General features: G+C 43.8%; 1 protein-coding gene across 1 annotated transcript in view; it reads right to left on the bottom strand.

Moving 5' to 3' along the window:
- FOXJ3 (forkhead box J3) overlaps positions 1-19,201 on the bottom strand; it is a gene marked incomplete in the record, with an annotated part of 1,121,635 nt that overhangs the window by 626,396 nt on the left and 476,038 nt on the right. Inside the window, 1 exon segment of the mRNA XM_044061784.1 lies at positions 3,327-3,452. Coding sequence (XP_043917719.1) covers positions 3,327-3,452 — 126 coding nt within the window.

Below are 19,201 nucleotides of genomic sequence, written 5' to 3'. Positions count from 1 at the left end.
AGAACGCCAACCTGCACTCGCGAAAATTGTTTCTGCACGACCCATGCGGCAAAAAAAAGATTGAGGCCCGTCGGTTTACCGCGCGATTAGTATTGACGACAGTCAGACGCCAATGCCCCCACGGCAGCCAGCGACGCCAGCCATATACTCTTTGGTAGGGGCTCCGACTACCCAATAGTAAATCTGAATATTTCTCTGCCTGCAAAATGCAATGGCTGGAGCTAGGCACTTTGTGAATACCCTGGGCAAAGTAGATAAGCCAAAGGGAAGTGCAGAGAACTGATGGTGCATGGAGCCCACCCTGAAATGTAGGTATGGTCTGCAAGATCCCCTTTATTGGGATGTGGAGGTAAGCTTCTTTCAAGTCTAGGGTTGCCAGCCAGGCATCCTTGGCTAGCATAGGAAGAAGCTGTTGAAGAGTTAACATTTTGAATTTTGGAACCACCAGAAAGGTGTTGAGAATAGACAGGTCCAGGATAGGATGCCAGGAGTTTTCTTTTCTGGGAACCAAGAACAGTCTTGAATAAAAACATTGTCCCCTTTGTTTTGCTGGGACAGGTTGAATAGCCCTGATACTGAGGAGAGAGAGAGAGCACTTGTTTTTGGGCCTCTGCCCACTGATTTGGGGGGGGGGGTCTGGCCATTCACTTGGGGTTGGGGGAGAGTGGAAGTGGAATCTGTATCCTAGGGAAACTGTTTAAAACCCATTTATCCTGGGTAATGAGTTCCCAGTTTTTTGCATGCGGGGCGAGCTTTCCTCCTAAGGGAGCAAGTAAGTTGAGCAGGACTTGGAAGATCTGAGGATAAGTCATTGCGCCATTTTTCCATAGGGGGTGGCTTACTACTTCCTGCTTTGGAAGTGGGATCCCCCCACAGTTTAGATCTGTGCATAGCCTGAGACAGAAGTCTTGGTGGTCTGCTTCTCCTGGATTTGGACTGAGAAGGCCTGAAAGGGATTGGAAAAGACCATTTTTTGAAGGCCAATGCCTACTGAATCTAGGAGGCTGTACTTGTAAGAAATCTTTAACAGTTTGCATAGACTTAGCTTTTTCCTCCATCCTTTTGAGGACGACTTCTGCTCTGTTGCCAAAAAGGTGGTCTTGGTTTAAAGGAGCATCCAGTAATTAAGCTTTGACATGATCTGGCACAATTTTGTTCCTTAAGCCAAGCATGCCTTCTAAGTACAGACCCAGTGATAGCAGCCCTGCAAGATGCTTCTAAAGAATCAAAACCACATTGCAAAGTATGTTTACCAACTTGTTCAGCAGAATGCATTAACTCTTGCAAATCTTTGTGTTCAGCAGAGTCAGGAATCAACATCATTTTCTGTTTAAATAGTCCCATAATATGCTGCTGATACTTTAACATATGAAACTGGCAACTTAAAGCCCTAATGGCCAAAGCAGAAGTGTATACCTTCTTACCCCATCTGTATAAAGCTCTAGAGTCCCTATCAGAAGAGGTAGAATTTTTGGCAGTAGTAGCCTTAATGCCTTTTGGTCCCTGGGAAATTGTCTCTGGATCCGCAGTAGGATTCTTGGAGGAATTTGAGAGAGTCGGGTACTCTGTAGTACCTGTCAGGTTTCCTGGGAGCTGGAGGCAAAGTGTCTGGGGTAAGGTTGGAATCCATGAAAACATCATCTAAAATCTCCAGAACAGGAGAAATAGCTAAAGGCCTGTGTTGAGGCACGAGTAAAAATTCCCCAAGTCTCTTTTTGGACTCAGAATAGTCCTGGCTTTCCCAGTGGAAATGCTCCTTAAGGGTATGCAAGGTTTCACCAAAAGAAAACTCTTCTGGAAGGGAAGCAGAGGGAATGGAATCCTCTGCATCAGAATCCTCATAAGTAGATAAGGGTAAATCCTGGTAGTTACAGGGAGCAGAGACAGATTCCTGATCAGAAGAATCAGAAAGAAAATTAGTTCTAGGTCTCTTAAAGGGGGAAGGCTGGCTTCCCCCTAATTAAGGTAATAAGGTCTTCAGCCATTCTAATCATTGTTTTTTGAGGCATATGGGCTTGAGAATGCGGCTTGTTCGGTTTTCTAGGTGTAGTGCGAGCTTTAGGCCTGAGGAATTCGGTATTTCTAGCTTGAAAAGAAGTTGGTTTAATATGAAAGTCGGTAGGCCTGAATACACACTCAGAAGCTTGTGCCTGCACAGCGGCTTCAGACCCAATCCAAGGTAGAGACATCCGCAGGTTCCATAGTCAAAGCATCTTGTGGCATACCGGACTCCAAATGGGTCTCAGAAGAGGCCTGCAAATCTGGAGTAGCAGGTATCAGGGGCTGCGAAAGCGCCTCACTGAGTACCGGCGGACTGGTGACTAGCTTAACGGAAGCATCGTTGGCAGTTTTGAACCTATGCGGTCTGTCTCCGTCTTTATCCTTACAATTTTTCAGAAGATCAGTAGTCGAATGGCTTAAAGCCATTTCGGAGTACGGAGATCGAGAACGAAAGTATTTAGTTACAAAAATAGCCCGACAACGAATAGGTCGGGCGTTGAACAAGGCACAAAACCGACAGCGAGGTACGTCGTGGTCTGGGCCTAAACAGGTGACGCAGTAAGAATGAAATCTCTATGAGGTCTTTGCTTTCCACAGGCAAGACAATTGTTAATATTTTCTGACATCAGTTAGAACAAGAAAAAAGGATCCCCAACAGGGTACTTATCTTTTTGAAGACTTCAGGTCTGAAACTTGAAAACGAAAATTTCAGGAGTCAGCCGACACTTACAAACTACTTCTGCTTCAGGCACTCCACAGCAAGAAAGACTGGGGGGGGGGGGGTAATGGCATCAGCTGCATGCTTTATACCCCTGACGTCATGGAAGAAGCGACAGCATCCAACGTAGAAATCCAAAGACTCTGGTAATTCAGGCCGGCTGAGGGCTACCTGCATGCAGATAACCCAAATGTGATGACTGCAACAGTGAAACACGATCATCAATATATACCGAACTATATGTAAATATGAAAACAGCGTTTTGGGTCATTACTATAAAAAAATCTGAACATCTCATGTATCTACTCAAATACAAATAAATTATAGTAATATACACGCTCCAGTCACATTAATGCCAAAAAAAAAACCCACCAGCAAGCAAAAAAACTGCTTTGTTTCTGACAGAATGAAGTACCTATCCATATAGAATTTTACATTGTATACTGTCTTGCCAAGTCAGTCATCCTAGAAAACGCTGCAAAACAAATTCCATAAAAAAAAAACTGAATGCATGTGTATATTGAGAAAGCCTCAAGTTGTATGAATACACTTAACTCCGTACACTAGACTATCCCTTTTAAACATTTATACTTGTTCATTTCCTTACCGGCGTGTAGCTGTGTACACTGCCAACACTGTTCAAATTAACAGATGCCAGACTCTGGTCAGACAGACTATTGTTAAGGCTACTGCGTGGGCTGTCACTCCCATCCTGATCTGTATTATACAAAACCTGTAAGAAGCAAAAGGAGTAATGTAAGCAGGCCGATATAGTAAAAGCAAAAAGCCTTAAGCAAAAAGCAGTGAATAAGCAAACATTCAGCACGTGGCACATATACAGGAGATTAAGCACTTAGCAAGCACCTTGTATCTCAGCTTATACAGCAAAAATGCTCAGTCTAGATAAATGTCAGACAAGAAACACCTCCCAAGATAAGGGTCAAAAAATGCTAAATTTATCATTTTTATTCTATTTTAAATACCACAGGAGAAGCAATTTCTATCCCTCATCTTAAACCCTTCTTGTCAATGTATTCCAAACGCCAAACAAGAAAATATTCAACGTACAGAAAGCGCCACAGGTGACGCAGATGTGTCCTACAATTCAAAACTAACATTTCTCAGTCGATGGCCAAAACTGAACATGTGAAGGCTGCAGCAGGGCAAACTTTAAAAATAGGTTGATTTTTCCAGACTGGCAATTCTTACATGAAAAAAGAATGGAGAATAGTAGCCTGCAAATCATCATGTCATGTTTATGAGCTGTGAGAAAAAAAAATATGTATTTTTTCCCCCCTGTCTGTCATTCCCCATATAGTTTTTCCAATCCAGAGAAAACCTATCAGGTTCTCGGAAGCTGATATCGCGTGCCATTTTTATTACTTTTGGGCACATCAAATCCACCTGTTTTTATTTTATTTTTTTTTTTGTTAAAGAGCTAATGGATTTATTGGAATGCAAAGAATAAAGACTGCTTGCTAGGCAATACTGTACCTTATGGATCAGTACGAGTTTACAGTCTTAAGTTCAATGAAAATTTCTAAAAGCTTTGCTATCAAAAGTGTTTTTGTGTTGTAGAACTCCATTTCCTGGTGTGCATGCATACAAGTGCCTTTAGTTTTTGATGAAAGCAAGTTGTATGAAAACTGGAAATCTTGAAACATGTTAATGATTTGGAAAAAAAAAACGCTCTACCATCCACTTTCACTCATGCTACAGATGCAGTTTTCAAAATACCTGTGAAGGAGCTAAACCATATCACATGTACGGACAGATTAGCACAGTACTTGATAATTTGCTTCTAAAGAAAGAAAAACATGGTGGGACATGTAAATCATTAGACAATGTTCAGACCGTGCTTTAGCAGCTCTGTGATACAGAGGAATGAAGTCCTATTATCTACGTGACTGCAGTTGTTTAAGTGAAGGAACTGGGTTGAGGAGGGTCAGAATGAGTGCCCGACACTGGCTTTGCCCATTCGGAGAGTGAGATAGCTAGGCAGACTGTTGCTCTGACAATCAGTAGAGGCTTGATGCAAAGCAAGTATGCCAACACCAACAGGGTCACGACAGAAGTATACATGTCAAGAAGCACAAGCTGTAGCGGCACAAGCATACACAGTGGCACCATGTACAAAGGCCAGTACTGGAGGCTGAAACAATCTTCCATGGTGATCAGGGGATAGGGTACATGCAGAAAAACTTTAATGGATGTCTTTATGATGGCCACTCATGAAATTCTCTCACCGACTGGGAGAACAAATGGACTCTGTACACTTTGTTCTCGAAGAGAAATGAATGGGCCAGTCATCCACTGAAGGGTCGTTTGGCAAGCAAGCTGGGAAAAAAATACAGAAGTACTGCCCTTATGATGGATTATACTGCCAAGTTTGAGCAGACATAATTGTAGATGAAAAGTCTGACAATTCTTTAGGACACTGTAATAGCCTTTACGCTGATGGAAAGTGCTAGTGTGGCTTTGATTAGATCTGACCTCTTTCTCTTGAAATCTGTTGCAGGGAGTATTTTAGTGAAAAAAAGGGTCATAGCAGAAGAAAAAGGGATTGAAGTAACACAATGTCGTCCTGTTCCTATGTTGCATTATTCTTAGTGACGGATTCCCCACCTTGGGCAAATTGAACGTCAGCTCATATACAAAAGCTTAATTCTGGCTGCTGTAGGTGCTTGGATGTCACACATAGGGCCATAAACCAGGGACCTTAAATGTGATGTCTGCACGCACAGACCTCAGAACATTTCAGCCGCAGTCGACGTCACATCAATTGCTTCGCTCCTCTACTCGAAGACTTCTAAAGCCAAGTACCCTGTTGGGGATTTTTGCCTTTATTTGCTTGAGTTTGGTTTGCTATAGTTACCGTTAGCCAATATCATCTAAGAAGGATTAAATGCGGGTGCCAGATACCACATAAAGATACATACACAATTGCTGTGTTTTTTGTCTAGGCCGGGAGCGCGACCATACCACTTGCTCCATTTGTCTATCTTTTGTACCCAAGGCCCTCTGTAGCCGTCTGGCTGCCCCTAACTTATACTTAGGAAACCAGAGGCTCAAAAAACTTGCACTCAGGATAGATCACAAATCAGCTTCTCTGATGGAACCACCATGGAAAAAGGCCAATGTTATCAGGCCTATTTCCACTGCCTTCCTGCCATTGGACGTCCCGCCAGCTTCCGATATAGGGGTTGAAAGACGTCCGACAGAACAGTTTACTTTGACGGTTCCCCTTAAGTAAACCACTTCAGAAGTTAATGGCCAGCGCATGCATGGAGATATCCCTGATGTCTGTCCCTACCGATGTTGAGAGGGGAACCAGATTTCAGACGACTGACTGGGACCAAACAGTCTGAAACGCCTAACGTTTCCCAGGCTCCTGAGCCCAGGCCTTCATCGAGGCCTATGCCTTTAAAAAGAAAAAAAAAACAAAGCACCAGATTCCACCTTCTGGAGTCCCACATTGGCAATCATTTGCCAGCTCTTTAATGCAGGCCTTCATGGCCCTTCGGCCCACAGCCACTTCCCCTTCCACTATTTCAGTGCTTAGTCCTAGGCCTGCTTCTGCCACCTCCCTCCCTTTGCCTACTGCCAAAGAAGGAGAGGAAGAACAAGAACCCTAACTCATCTTCAGATGAACCTCTTATTCCTTACAAATTGCCTCCCCTCTTGAATACTATTCCCCAGATCAGGAATCCATAGAAGTTGATTCTCCACCAGAGGATATCACCTTTGGGGAGACTATAACAAAAATGAAAGAATACTTTAAATGGGATACTTCACAAATGACTGACTCAAAGGAGGTACTTTAAACTTTTCCAAGTGGAATCTCCTTCACCTTCAGCCATCCCACCTGTCATCCCTGCCTACCTTGATGCATTCACCTCAGCATCAAAGAACCAAGACTCATAACCACCAGCCCCTAAGAGACCTGACAGGTTCTACAAAATTCCAGATGAACAGAAACTCCTAGTAAAGTCACCCCTGGCAGATCCTGCTGTAACTGGTGTATCCCCCGATAAGCAATCTAGACTGATTCCTTCAGCATCTCTTTTGCCAAACAAGGACAGCAAAAGCTTGGACAGGACAGGAAAGGTTTACACCTCCTCCACCCTAGCCTTCAGAGCTATCAACTATGAAACCCACGTGATTAAATATGCCTTGGACCTAGTTTCATAAGCCTCTCCTCTCTTGGCATCCACCTCTGACTACTCCACCATATCTGAGATAGCATCTAAACTGTCCCTGACTTTGCAGGTAGCCAGACATTCTATTAGATGTAGTAACGATGCAGCAGAGGCCTCTGGTAGGTCGACTGCTTCTGCATCAATACTCCGCAGATACTCTTGGCTATGCCTCCAACCCCTACCAGAGGATTTCAAGTCCAAAATCCTAGAAGCCCCATTACACCACAACCTCCTGTTTGGTAAACAGCATGAAGACCTTTTCAAAAACCTGCAGGAAAAAAGTAGAGAGCTTCAAGACATCAAGCACTTGCTTGTGTCCCCCATCCTTAAATACTACAGGAATTACCGGCTAAGACTACCTTTGTCAGGAACCCCCCCCCCCCCTTCTGCTACCCCTTCCTCTTCCAGGCATAGGAGAGAGAGGAACCAGGAGGCAAACCTCCTCCAGACAAGTTGCTTCACAACTAGGTCAAAGACGGCCTTTTCAAGATAGAAGTGGACCCAAAAATGCATGACTGCCTTGCCCACCTCCCCTTGTCAACCTGCTTTTCCCACTGCCTCCCCATTTGGAAATTCATCACATCAGACTGCTGGGTACTGGCAATCATGCAAAATGGCCATTTCCTTTCTTAGAAGGAAAAAATCTTTCCACGGGGCATTCCTTTTCCTCAAAAAAATCAACTCCACCTCATCCATCCCATACTGCAAGACCTTCTGAGATTAGGAAGCACAGAACCTGTCCCTCCAGGGCAGAAAGGAAAAGGCTTCTACGAGACTTTTCCAGGTCCCCAAAAAAGATGGCCCTTTGAGACCAATACTAGATTTATTCTTTTCTAAGCCTTTTCCTAAGAGTTCCATCATTCATAATGTTATCCCTTTAAATCCTTCTTCCTTTATTGCCAGCCCAGTCCTTTATGGCCACACTAGATCTAAAGGAAGTACATCTCCATATTCCCATAAAAACCTCCAACAGAAAATTCTTGCGTTTCACTGGGCCCTGCTCTCATTTTCAATTTACAGCCTTGCCCTTTGGTTTGTCTACTGCACCCGGGGTATTTACAAAATGCCTAGCCCCAGCCATAGCTTTCTTTAAAATCATCTGAGGTTCACCACTTCCCTACCTCAAAAGCTTGGTATTCACTCTCAACCTCCTAAAATCATCCTTAATTCCAGAACAGGACAAAATCATTTTGGGCTGCAAGATCAGAACAGACCTGATGCGGGCTTTTCTCCCACAGGACAAAGTTCTCTCTCTCAACTCACTTCCAAAATCTATTACAGGTTCATCAGACATCTGCAAGAGAATTCTTGCACATCCATGGGGCTCACAGCAGTCACCATCCTGATGCTACTCCTTAGCCAGAACGGACATGCGAAAGCTCTAATGGTACCTGAAAAATGTGTGGCCACAGCACCAACATCCCAAAGCATCTACAGCAGCCAGGCTTAAGCTTTTGTATAGGAACAGACGTTCGGGTCACCTGAGGCAGGGAATCCCTCACTAAGAATACTGAAACATGGAAGAGGACATCTAAGGTTATTGTAAGATTTTACAAAACTACTCTATGTTGCTTACCTAGCTTTCATCAAAACAGGTCACAATACAGCTTCATAAAAAACACCCAAGGGAACTCTTGCCTGGACTCGAATGGCAGGAGATCTAGTTTTGCTATCTGCCAAATCACATTCCATTGTGTGTAGGTGCATCCACAATGAATAGAACAGAGACTCCTGCAGTTTTACTTGTGCAAAATGCTATCCCATTTAAACCAATACTGTTTGAAAGTCTGACCACGCAAAGTGCTTTTGCTTCACTGTAACTTAATTATGGTACTGAACTTGTGGCATTCAATTTCACAATTAAACACGCAATGTGAGAAAATTACGTCGGCCACACAAAAAAAATGCAAAACCTTATTCGGCTCATCAGGTAAAATGATTTTCTTCATTTTTTTTTTTTTTTTTTTTTTAACTCTCTGCTCTAGGCAACCACTATGCTATCCGGCAGTCAGGAATGTAGCACAGACAGATAGTAGGCAATAATGAGTTGAAAGAGAAGACTGTAGAACAGTATACATACTACACTTTGGTTTCAGAATAACCTCAAATCTGGGGATGAAAAAAGTTGTACAGTCCACATAAACACTAACAAATGCAGCTAAAAGTGGTCAGAATGGTGTTCCAGGCCAGCAGAAAAGAAAAAAAAATTATATTAGACAAGAAAATCACTATGCAGAAATGTTTACATTATTAAATGGATAAAGGAAATAAAGTTAAATTCTTATTTAACATTCCATCTGTGTTGTCTATCTTCATTACTCATTAACCTGTGGGTCTCTTCCGACCGGACACTTTACCAGCCAAAGATTTCAAGCACAAGCTCCTCCCGCCTACTCATAATTCCCCACACCATCAAATTACCCCAGATCAAGTTTGCAATAACAGCTATCAATGGTTAAACTGATCAACATAGCCAGTATAGAGTGAGGATTAGAATGTCAGGAGCTTAGCAAGGAGCTTAGCAAGGAACTATGGTTCCTATGAACATATCCATAAGATCTCTTGGAAACCTTGGATTGGGGGTAGGAGGGGGGGTTAATGAAGACAGACAACACAGATGGAACGTTATGTTAAGAACACAACTTCTTTATCTATCTTCTTCATTCATTCATTAACCTGTGGGACAGAGTCCTCAGCTACAATAACTCAGGGTGGCCTCATGAAAGGATATTCCAAAGTACAGCAGAGCCAAAGGTACTTCTGCTCCTGGAGATGATCTGCAACTTGTAATGTGTAATGAAAGTATGAGGGTTTGACCAAGTAGCTGTTGTATAAATGTCTTCAATAGATACCCTTGATCAAAAGGCTTGAGAAGTTGCCATAGACCTTGTGGAATGAGCCTTAATCTGACCAGGGACTGGAATGCTCCTACAGGAATAAACAAAGGAAATGCAGGCTTTTCAACCATCTTGCTAAGATAGTCTTAGTAATGGGTTTACCATTTTTAACATCTGAAAAGGATATGAACAGTGGTCAGACTTGCTGATTTACTTTGTTCAGTTTCTAATTAAAAATGTAACTGCATATGTACATCAAGCAAATAAAGAATGAACCCACACTTACTCTGAAAATTTGGGAAGTAAACAGGAAGATTAACAGACTGATTGATATCATCTTCCCAGCAACTTTAGGCAGAAAAGATGGATTGGTACGAAGGGTCACTATCTTTGTGGAATATCAAGTGAGGGAATTTGCAGGAAAGAGCCTGAAGTTCGGAAATTCTCTGAAGAATTAGCCACCAAAAACAAAGTCATCCAGGAAAAAAATGTCAAATCTACTGTAGCTGCTGGTTTGAAAGGGGGGCAGACTTCAGCTTGCAAAATTACAGTCACGTCCCAAGGAAGGGACGGTTCTTTTATAAGGGGATGAAGCAGAAAGCTGCCCCTAAGAAAAGCTTTACAGAGTTGCAATGAAGCCAAAAGAAGAATCTTCTCCAAAATGGAAACTGGATATAGCTGCTACTTGCACTTTAATGGTGGAATAACTCGCTTTGTTATTGAAAAAAAAAAGCCAAAATAATCTAAAACTATGGAGACGGTCTGTGAAAGGATCTATTTCTTTCTGTTGGGCCCATATGGAGAATCTGTTCCATTTGTTCTTGTACATTTTCATGGCTGAAGACTTATGGGTGGAGAGTGGGGAAGACAGCCTCGGGTGTCTAGCAATCATCCGAATTGGAGAAACCATGCGGTTAGTTTCAGACCATGAATGCCCAAATGAGGATGCCCTGATGGGTGAAAATGTACATCTGGGGTTGGATCCAGTGTCACCAGCAGGTAAATCAGACAAGGCCAAAGAAAACGGAACCAGGTTTGTTGAGGGCAGAAGGCAGCAATGAGGATTACCTCTCTCTTCAACCAGAGAGCCTTCTGTAAGAATTTTGTGACTAAGGGCAGAGGGGGAAAGGCATACAGCAGACCAGGAGGCCAAGCATGGACTAGAGCATCCCTGGGCGACTTTGCTAAAGGAGGGATTAGGGCAAAGTACCTGCTGCATTTGTTGCTAAGAAGTGAAGCAAAAAGACTACACAGCAAGGTTGCCCTCATTCCTGAAAGTCCGTTTGCCGTGGTTTGATTCAGGGACCACTCGTGAGGCATCAGTAAACCTTGGCTGAGCCTGTCGGCCAAGATGCTGGATTCTGTCAGAATGTGCACTGCCAGCAGAAAGCAGTTGGTAGAGATCACCCCATTGCTACAACCTCATAGCTTCTCGACAGAGGGGGAAGATCTGGTGTCCCTCCCTGTTTATGTACCAAACCACTGACATGTTTGTCCATCTGAATAGCAATAGTTACTACAGACAGAGAACTGTGTAGTTTTTGCAACACTAGAAGAACCACTCATCTCTAGTACACTGATATACAGATTGGCCTCCTGGGGCATTCATGTGCCTTGGAATGTTCGACCAAGACAATGCCTCCCCCACTATCTGGGAGGCATCCATGGGCACCGTGGCATTTGGGGGAGGAAGAACAAAATGACTGCAAACTTGTGAAGAATGAAGCTACCAAAGAAGAGATTCTTTGCAAATCTGGGAGGGTGACAGGAAAGCTTAGAGGGTTCCTGTGTAGTGACCACTGGACCACTAAAATCCACTGTAGGACTCTCATATGAAAGCACGCTGTGGGCAACAAAGTTACTGTGGCCCCCATGGAACCCAATGCTCTTAGAACTAAACTGGCTGGAGATTCTGGAATAGCCAAGAGTTGTTTGACGTGAAATCTTAAGTTTGATACTCTGTCTGTTGTCAGGTAAACAAGAGAAATTCTTGTGTCCAGTGATGCTCCTATGAAACCTATTACTTGAACCGGTTCCAGCTGGCATTTTGACAGGTTGATCGTTACTCCAAGAGCTAGCGCCAAGTGAAGGAAATGGTCCTTGGCCTGTAACAACAGATGCCTGGTTGGAGAGATTAGAAGCCAGTCGCCCAAATAGGGGAAGATCTGGTACCCTTACAGCTTGAGATAGGCTGCCACCATTGCTAAGCATTTGAGGAACACCTTAGGAGCTGCGGTGAAACCAAATGGGAGTGAACTGAACTGCTAATGACTTGCTCCCAGCCTGAAACAAAGGTACCATATCTGAAGCACCTATTTTGATGCAATAGTATGCATCATTCAGGTCTATAGAGCACATCCAATCATTCATTCTCAACAGGGATAGGATGGTGTGAAATGTGACTATCTTGAATTTTGTGTTATTTATGTATTTGTTCAGAAAAGTCAGGTCCAGAAGAGCTTTCAGGTCCCCGTCTTTTTGGGTACCAAAAAACCTAGAATAGACAGCCAATCCAGCTTGATCAGGCGGGACCTCTTGGATGACTCTTTTTTGCAGCAATTTTGCTATTTCTTGGGTGGAACATTGGGGAGGTAATTTCTGGGATTCGGTTCCTCCAAAACAAGGGAATATAATATACTCTGAATACAATCCTTGGCACCCACTGGTTGTTTGATGGCTTCTCTGGCTGTGGGGTGCAAGGAAAAGTGTCCCCCAACTGCCTCCAGAGGAAGTCAGTTGGGCAGCTGCGCAGGAGCGCTGGAAGTGTCTGTCTGAAAACGGATCCAGAGACCCTTGGTTTTGATGGCCCCCTTTGCCACGAGGGAGGAGTCTACCACTCTGGTTCTCTCTCCCTCTGCTTCTCGGGGAAAAAACATCTACCAGAGTCTGATAGGAAGTTTGAGATTTCTTGATCCACATCTTTTTACTGCCATGTCAGTTCCTGGGGAAGGATCTTTGTGGAGCAGAAAAGCAGATTCTGATGGCAGACAAGGTCTTTCTATCCTTTTTGCTATGGGAGTGTTGGTTGATCTGTCAAACAGCACATTGATGAAAGACGCCTTATCCAGACATGACACCTTATGGCAATGCAGGAACTGGCTGCACTTGAGGCACCCTCCGCCACATGGGATATGAGCCTCACAGGCACGTTAGACGAGGATTGAAGGGTGGCCAGTCTGTAAGAAAAGGTTTTCTGTTCCTAGGCAGATATGGACCCCAAGGCCAAGCTGGAGAGTTCCTTGACCAGGTTCCTCTATAGTCGAGTGAAACAAGATAAATAGTTTAACACTCTCAAAGTAAACTTGGAAGAGGCGTAAACTCTCTTATCTAATCTGTCCAAAGCTCGGGATTTTCTATTAGGGATGGACAGAGGAGCTTTCTTGGGCTAGCTCTTTTTTGGTGGCTGCCGCAATAACCATGGCATCTATGGTGATACCTTGGGTCCAGAAGGTCTTGTACAAGGGGGGGGGGCACTTAAGATTTTATCTGCATGTTTTGGTATGGACTCTACTGTATCTCGTTCCCTCCATGCCCTAGAAGACACCAACTCAATGAATGGGTCAGTGGGGGGCGGCCACTCAGGATGTAGAAGGGCCAGACCCGAAAAACTCAGATAGCACAGATTCCTCTGAAAGAGTTTGGACAGTCCCACCAACTCTGAGGATTTCTAAAGCATCTCCAAAGGAGATCTCTTCTGGTGGCAGTCTTGGGGATCCTTCTCTTTCCTCAAAGTTGGTGTCCGTGGTAATGGGTTCCTCAGGGGACCCAATGTGCCACCTCTTGCAAATCTCTGCTGAGGAATCGCCTTGGTGGGGTGTTCCGGGGAGGTGTCAGAAGAGCCTTTGGGTACCACAACACAGAAATGTGTAGAGACTTTCTGGGGCCAGCTATCCATGAGGTAGACTCCTCAGGCATTGATCCAGAAGGGTTAAGGATAGGTTCCGAAGATGCAAGAGCCGAGGGTCTCCTGAAACAGGAGAGGACCCTCTCAACCACTTTGAAAGCAGAAGGACTCTGAACTCTAGGTAGCATCCTCCTCCAGAGCCGAAGCTACAGGAACAGACCTCTCCCAATGCTTATGGGTTTCCCACTCCGAAGGAGGAGTGCAGGCCGAGCTATCATTTGCCGAAGCTCCAAGGGGAAGAGACTACTCCAAAAACTTCGGAGTGGAAGTCAAGCCCCGGAACCAACACTGAGGCTATGGCTTCGAGATGCACTCAGCACCAAAACGGAGCAGAGCGTTTCGGGGATATTGTCAGGGGTGAACAGGAGATCACTATCTGCCCTGGAACCTCAGCGCCCAGGAGTAGCAGAACTGAAGACTCCAAAACAAAAGCCTGGATCAGAGAAGGACTCATGGGGTGAAAAGGGGAGAGCCTCACTGGTCCAGAAGGAGACAGAGCAGACAAAACACCCATCTGGATCTAAGCCTCGAAAATTGCCTCAATTGTCTACCCAGATCTTTCTCATTGAGCCTTTGAGAGATCTGGAGGATGTGGAAGAGGGAGGTCTGGGAGATTTCCACGCAGGGGTCATCAGCCCTGAGCCAGAAGTCGAGAAAAAATATGGGGGGCTTTTATCCAATCTGCTAGGCCTAAAAGAAGCAGATAAGGCACAGAGCAGTTGGGCAGAACACAGAGCTGAGGAAGTTGGCGCCTATAGGGTCAGCTCTTAGGACCTTGGCGCCTTTTTAGGTGGCTCTAAAGAGAATCTGATGGGGGAGCATTTCCTGCCCTCCCGCACTACTTTCGAAGATTTAAAGGGGGGATTGAGCCCCTGACATTGAAGGGACAGCGGAGGAAGCAAACATTTTAAGATAAGTTTGCTCCATCTATCTGCCAGGGCCCTGGGTAGAAAACTTTTACAAATGTCACAGCTGCTGCCCAAATGAGAAGGCCCCAGGCAGTAAACCCACTCCCTGTGAACATTAGACAATGGGATCTTGTGCCCACAGGCAGTGCATTTCTTGAAACCCAACGGTTTATCCAGGGGAAAAAGATTAACCTTTTTTTTTTTTTTAAACTACAAGAAAAAGAGGGACTAAATGATGCAAAAGGGAGAAAAAAAGGCCAACTTACACAATGAAAACCACTAAACTCACAGAAGCACAGGAAGCTCACTGCTATTCAGTAGAGCGGCAAATGAGATACGAGGTAATCTGAAGGAATGGGAAATTATGGGTAGGAAGGAGGAGCTCAAGCTTGGAATCTTTAGCTGGTAAAGTGGCCGGTCGGAACAGAGATCTATAGGTTAATGAATAAAGATGACATCATCATATTTATTTATTTATTCCATTTTGATGACCGGGGAGGTTTCCAGGAAAAGTCAGATTCTGGTAAACCAATAAAGGAAATCAACACATTTCTAGCAAAAGTGAGATTCTGATAGCCAGAGAAGGCATGATAAAAGCAGAGAAGCAAAAGGTGTTAGAACTTCACATGCAAACTGGATATGTCTATGTTAAACTGCAAGCGTCTGTAAGCTGAGGAAAGTACAGTTGTGTAAATTCTTACTGTTAACATTCCTCTTCAATGCTGCAGTATTCTTCACTTAAAAGTTCCGCCAAGGATAACCAAATGCCCAGCTATTACAACAAATCTTTTATTTTTTATAGGCGCCACGTCACAGACTCCCCACACAATACATAGGGCATAAAGTTGACATACAGATGCACACACTCAAATGAAAAAGCCACAGGAGGAACAGAATACCATCAAGGACAAAGGAGAGCATGTGTGTCCAGAAGGAAAAAAGGACCACCCCTCGGCCAGGAAGGTAACAAAAGTACAGGGTAGAAGCTAGGAACAGAGGAGGAAGGATGGCGGGAGAGAATATTGCAACAGTGAAGAGAAGGACATCTTCAGTTATGTTAAGATTTTACACAACTGTACTATGTCCTTCTATATCACTACTGCGGTATTCTTCATCTAAGAGAGTGCAAGAGCTTAACAGGAAGCCTAGGAGGAAGGCACAAAAGAGCCCTATACAAACCCATGCACGATAGTCCTGGCCCTGGAAATAACCTCCAACTTGTAATGTTTAGTGAAAGTATGAACAGAGGACCAAGTAGCCTCAACAATGAAATTTGTAACCAAACCCTTGAAAAAGGCACCACAGGAGGCAACCACCCTGGCAGAATGTGCCTTAGAAATACAGAAAAGAAATTTGTTAGAAACAGCCAAAGTCCTGGGATGAAAAAAAAAACAAAATACTGCTCAGATCTGCAAACAACTTTAGTTTTATCTAAATAATATTTGAATAAAATAAAATAACCTCCAACTTGTAATGTTTAGTGAAAGTATGAACAGAGGACCAATTAGCAGCCTCAACAATGAAATTTGTAACCAAACCCTTGAAAAAGCCACCACAGGAGGCAACCACCCTGGCAGAATGTGCCTTAGAAACAGCAAAAGTCCTGGGATGAAAAAAAAAAATACTGCTCAGATCTGCAAACAACTTTAGTTTTATCTAAATAATATTTGAACTGCCTATGGAAATCCAAAGTATGAAGAACCTTCTTACTGGCAGATTGTGAAGAAGGAAAAAACAGAAGGGAGATGAATAGACTGATTAAGAAAACTCATTGGCCATCTTGTGCATAAAAAGATCTATACGAGGAGTCACCCCCATCTATCTGAAAAACCATAGAGAGAGGAATAACCATGACAAATGAAGTTCAGTATTTCTCTTGGAAGAAGAGCCAAAAGATGAACAGTCTTCCAACTACAATTATGCAAGGAAGCTGAAGTGGGCCTCAAATGAAGCCTGGATCAATTTTTCAAATACAAACATTAGGTCCCAAGAAGGTGGAATAGGCTTCCTGGGAGGTCTGATATGAAGGATGTCTAAGTGCTGGACCTCAAACCTACAGGCCAGAAGAGACTTCAAGGGCAGACAAGCAAAACTGCACACAGGTGAGCATTAACTGAAGAATATGCAAATCCAGTGTGGAGCAGATAACCAGAGGAACATCCACAGATGGAGACCCCCGATGGTGAAAGACGCAACAGACAAACCTTTTTTCATTTGGAGACAAGATTTTCAAGTAGTGAGTTTACTGGCCTCCTGCAGAACCTGAAGGATGTCCTAAAAAAAGAGATGCCTAAAACGGATTAAAACCCTATCACCCACAGTGTAGAGTCAGTTGGAGTAGACAGGTGAGGGCAGAAGAGATCTATTGTCTTTTGTGAGAAGATCCACCCAATGAGATAACTAATGGAGACTGCCCCTGGCCAAGTGAAGAAAGGTGGAATCAATGCTGACTGGGCTAAAAGGGAGTCACTAGCAAGATATTGGAGAGCACTGCCTGATCTTGTAGATAACTCGTGGCAACAGCAGAAGGGGGAAGCATACAGAAACATTCCCTTCCAAGGAAAAGAGTGTGTGCCCACTTTCCAAGCCAGAGGACTTGGGAATCTGGAGCAGTACAGAAAGTGTCTGTTCAGATAGGAGGCAAAAGTTCAACTTGAGGAATAGCCCCACCGATTGACAAAGTCAGGAATACATACCTGTGAACCATCCATTTGTGAGCCTGTATTCTGGACCTGCTCACACAGTTTGTCAAAAAATTGTGCTCTGAATGAATATAAACTGCCTGTAGAGTCATCTGATAATGGACAGCAAGACCCCAGACCTGAAGAGCTAGTCTGCAAAGGAGATGGGACCTTGTGACACCCTACTACAAATAAATTGAAGATTCTGCTAGCAGACTGTCGGGAGCAAGAGCCTGAATGAGCAGACTGTCTAGATAGGAAAAAATCTGTATACCCTAAAGTCTGCAAAAACAAAAGACAGAGCAAGGCATTCGGTGAATACCCTTGGGGTAGCAGAGAGGCCAAAGGAAAAAGAAAAGAACTGAAAATGTAAGAAAGAAACAGAGAAATGTAAACATTTCCTGAACTGATGTTGAATGGGGATGTGAAAGTATGTATCCTTGAGATATAGAGAAACCATGAAGGCATGGGGAAGAGGAAAAGGAGAAAAATTATGAAGGGACAACATCTGAAAAGAAGGAATCTTGAGAAAGGTGTTGAGCAGATAAAGATCTAGAATTGGTTTCCATGTACTCCTTTTGAGGAGCTAAACATTCTGGAGTAAAACCCTTTTCCCCACCTGGGTAGGTGGAACAAGCTGAATTGTGCTCTTACCTAAAAGGGATTGCAGAACCTCTGGAAAATAAGGAAGCTGTTTTCGAAGAGGTTGAGGAATGCATGAAAAATTCCTTATGGATAATCAAGATACCCCAAAAATCTGAGGTGATCCAATGAAAATTTGCAAGAGATAAGGAAAGGTGGAGAGACAAGAGGACCTGGTCGAGGAGAATGGAAGGCCAAACATCAACTAGAACCAGGCTTATCCTGAAAAAGAAGCCTTCTGGGACGAAGGAGTCTGAGTAGACTTAACAGTAAAACACTCCTAGATCCCTACTAACCTTTAGGAGGAGACAGAGCCTGTCTACGACCAAAGACAAACTTGAAAGGATAGTTCCTCTGAAACTTGGGTATAGAGGAACCAAAATACACTTCAATTCCTGCAAGGCCTTACCCCTTATCCTGGAAGGATCAAGTCAGCAGCAGCAGTCCCAAAATGACTTTTGTTATCCAGACGTGCATCCAAAGGTCTGGTCTAAACATCATTAGGCAAAGCCTGAGGACACAGGTAGGAATAATACCTCATCACTTAATCAAAGGTATCAAACTCTGGAAGAGGTATCAGCTGCATTTTCTTGAACAATGGGCAACTTAAGACGTGGGCCATTAACAGCGAAAGGGAAGAATTTCCCTCAGAATCAAGAAGGTGAAAAACTACTTTAGAAACATGTGAAAGGAAGGCCAAAACATACCTGGTCATGAGTCTGGACGTTAATGGCCCTAAAGGAAAGTGTGGCAGCAGTGTAAACCTTTTTGCCCAAACTTTCCATAGTCCTACTACCCTTTATCAGAAGGCAGTAGTTTAGTAGATGGCAACAAGTTAAGAAGGTTTGTCAGAAGAAACTGAGAATTCTGAAGGATCAGTAAAAGAGGACTTATAAAGAAATGTACAGTCCTCGGGCACCTTGTAGGAATCTATCAGGTTTCTTCGGCACAGGAGGCAGAGAGTCAGGGGCTACTGAAGCTGCAGAAAAGTATCCAAAAGGGCAGCAGGAACAGGAGGGGCAAGTGATGGTTTGGGAGACTCCATCTGTAGGAGTTTCATAGTACCTCTTTTGAATATCAGAGACCAGGGAACAGTCTCACTTCAATCATATGGGGCAAAATTATCCCCAAAAGACAACTCCTTCCAAGGGGGCGTCTGGACTCAAAAAAATCCTCTTCCTCCAAACCATAGGCCAGGGGAAAGGAATTTGAGAAAAATAGGTCAGGATTCTTCCTCAAAGTCCAAATCCTTGTTTGAGGAATCTGATTCCCTAGACCTTTTAACAGCAGTGGAAGACAGGGAGTTAGGAA

This window comes from Protopterus annectens, chromosome 2.part0 (assembly GCF_019279795.1).
Source record: "Protopterus annectens isolate FY-2018-M chromosome 2.part0, PAN1.0, whole genome shotgun sequence".
NCBI classification, from domain to species: domain Eukaryota; kingdom Metazoa; phylum Chordata; order Ceratodontiformes; family Protopteridae; genus Protopterus; species Protopterus annectens.
This window is presented reverse-complemented; position numbering and strand designations above follow the sequence as displayed.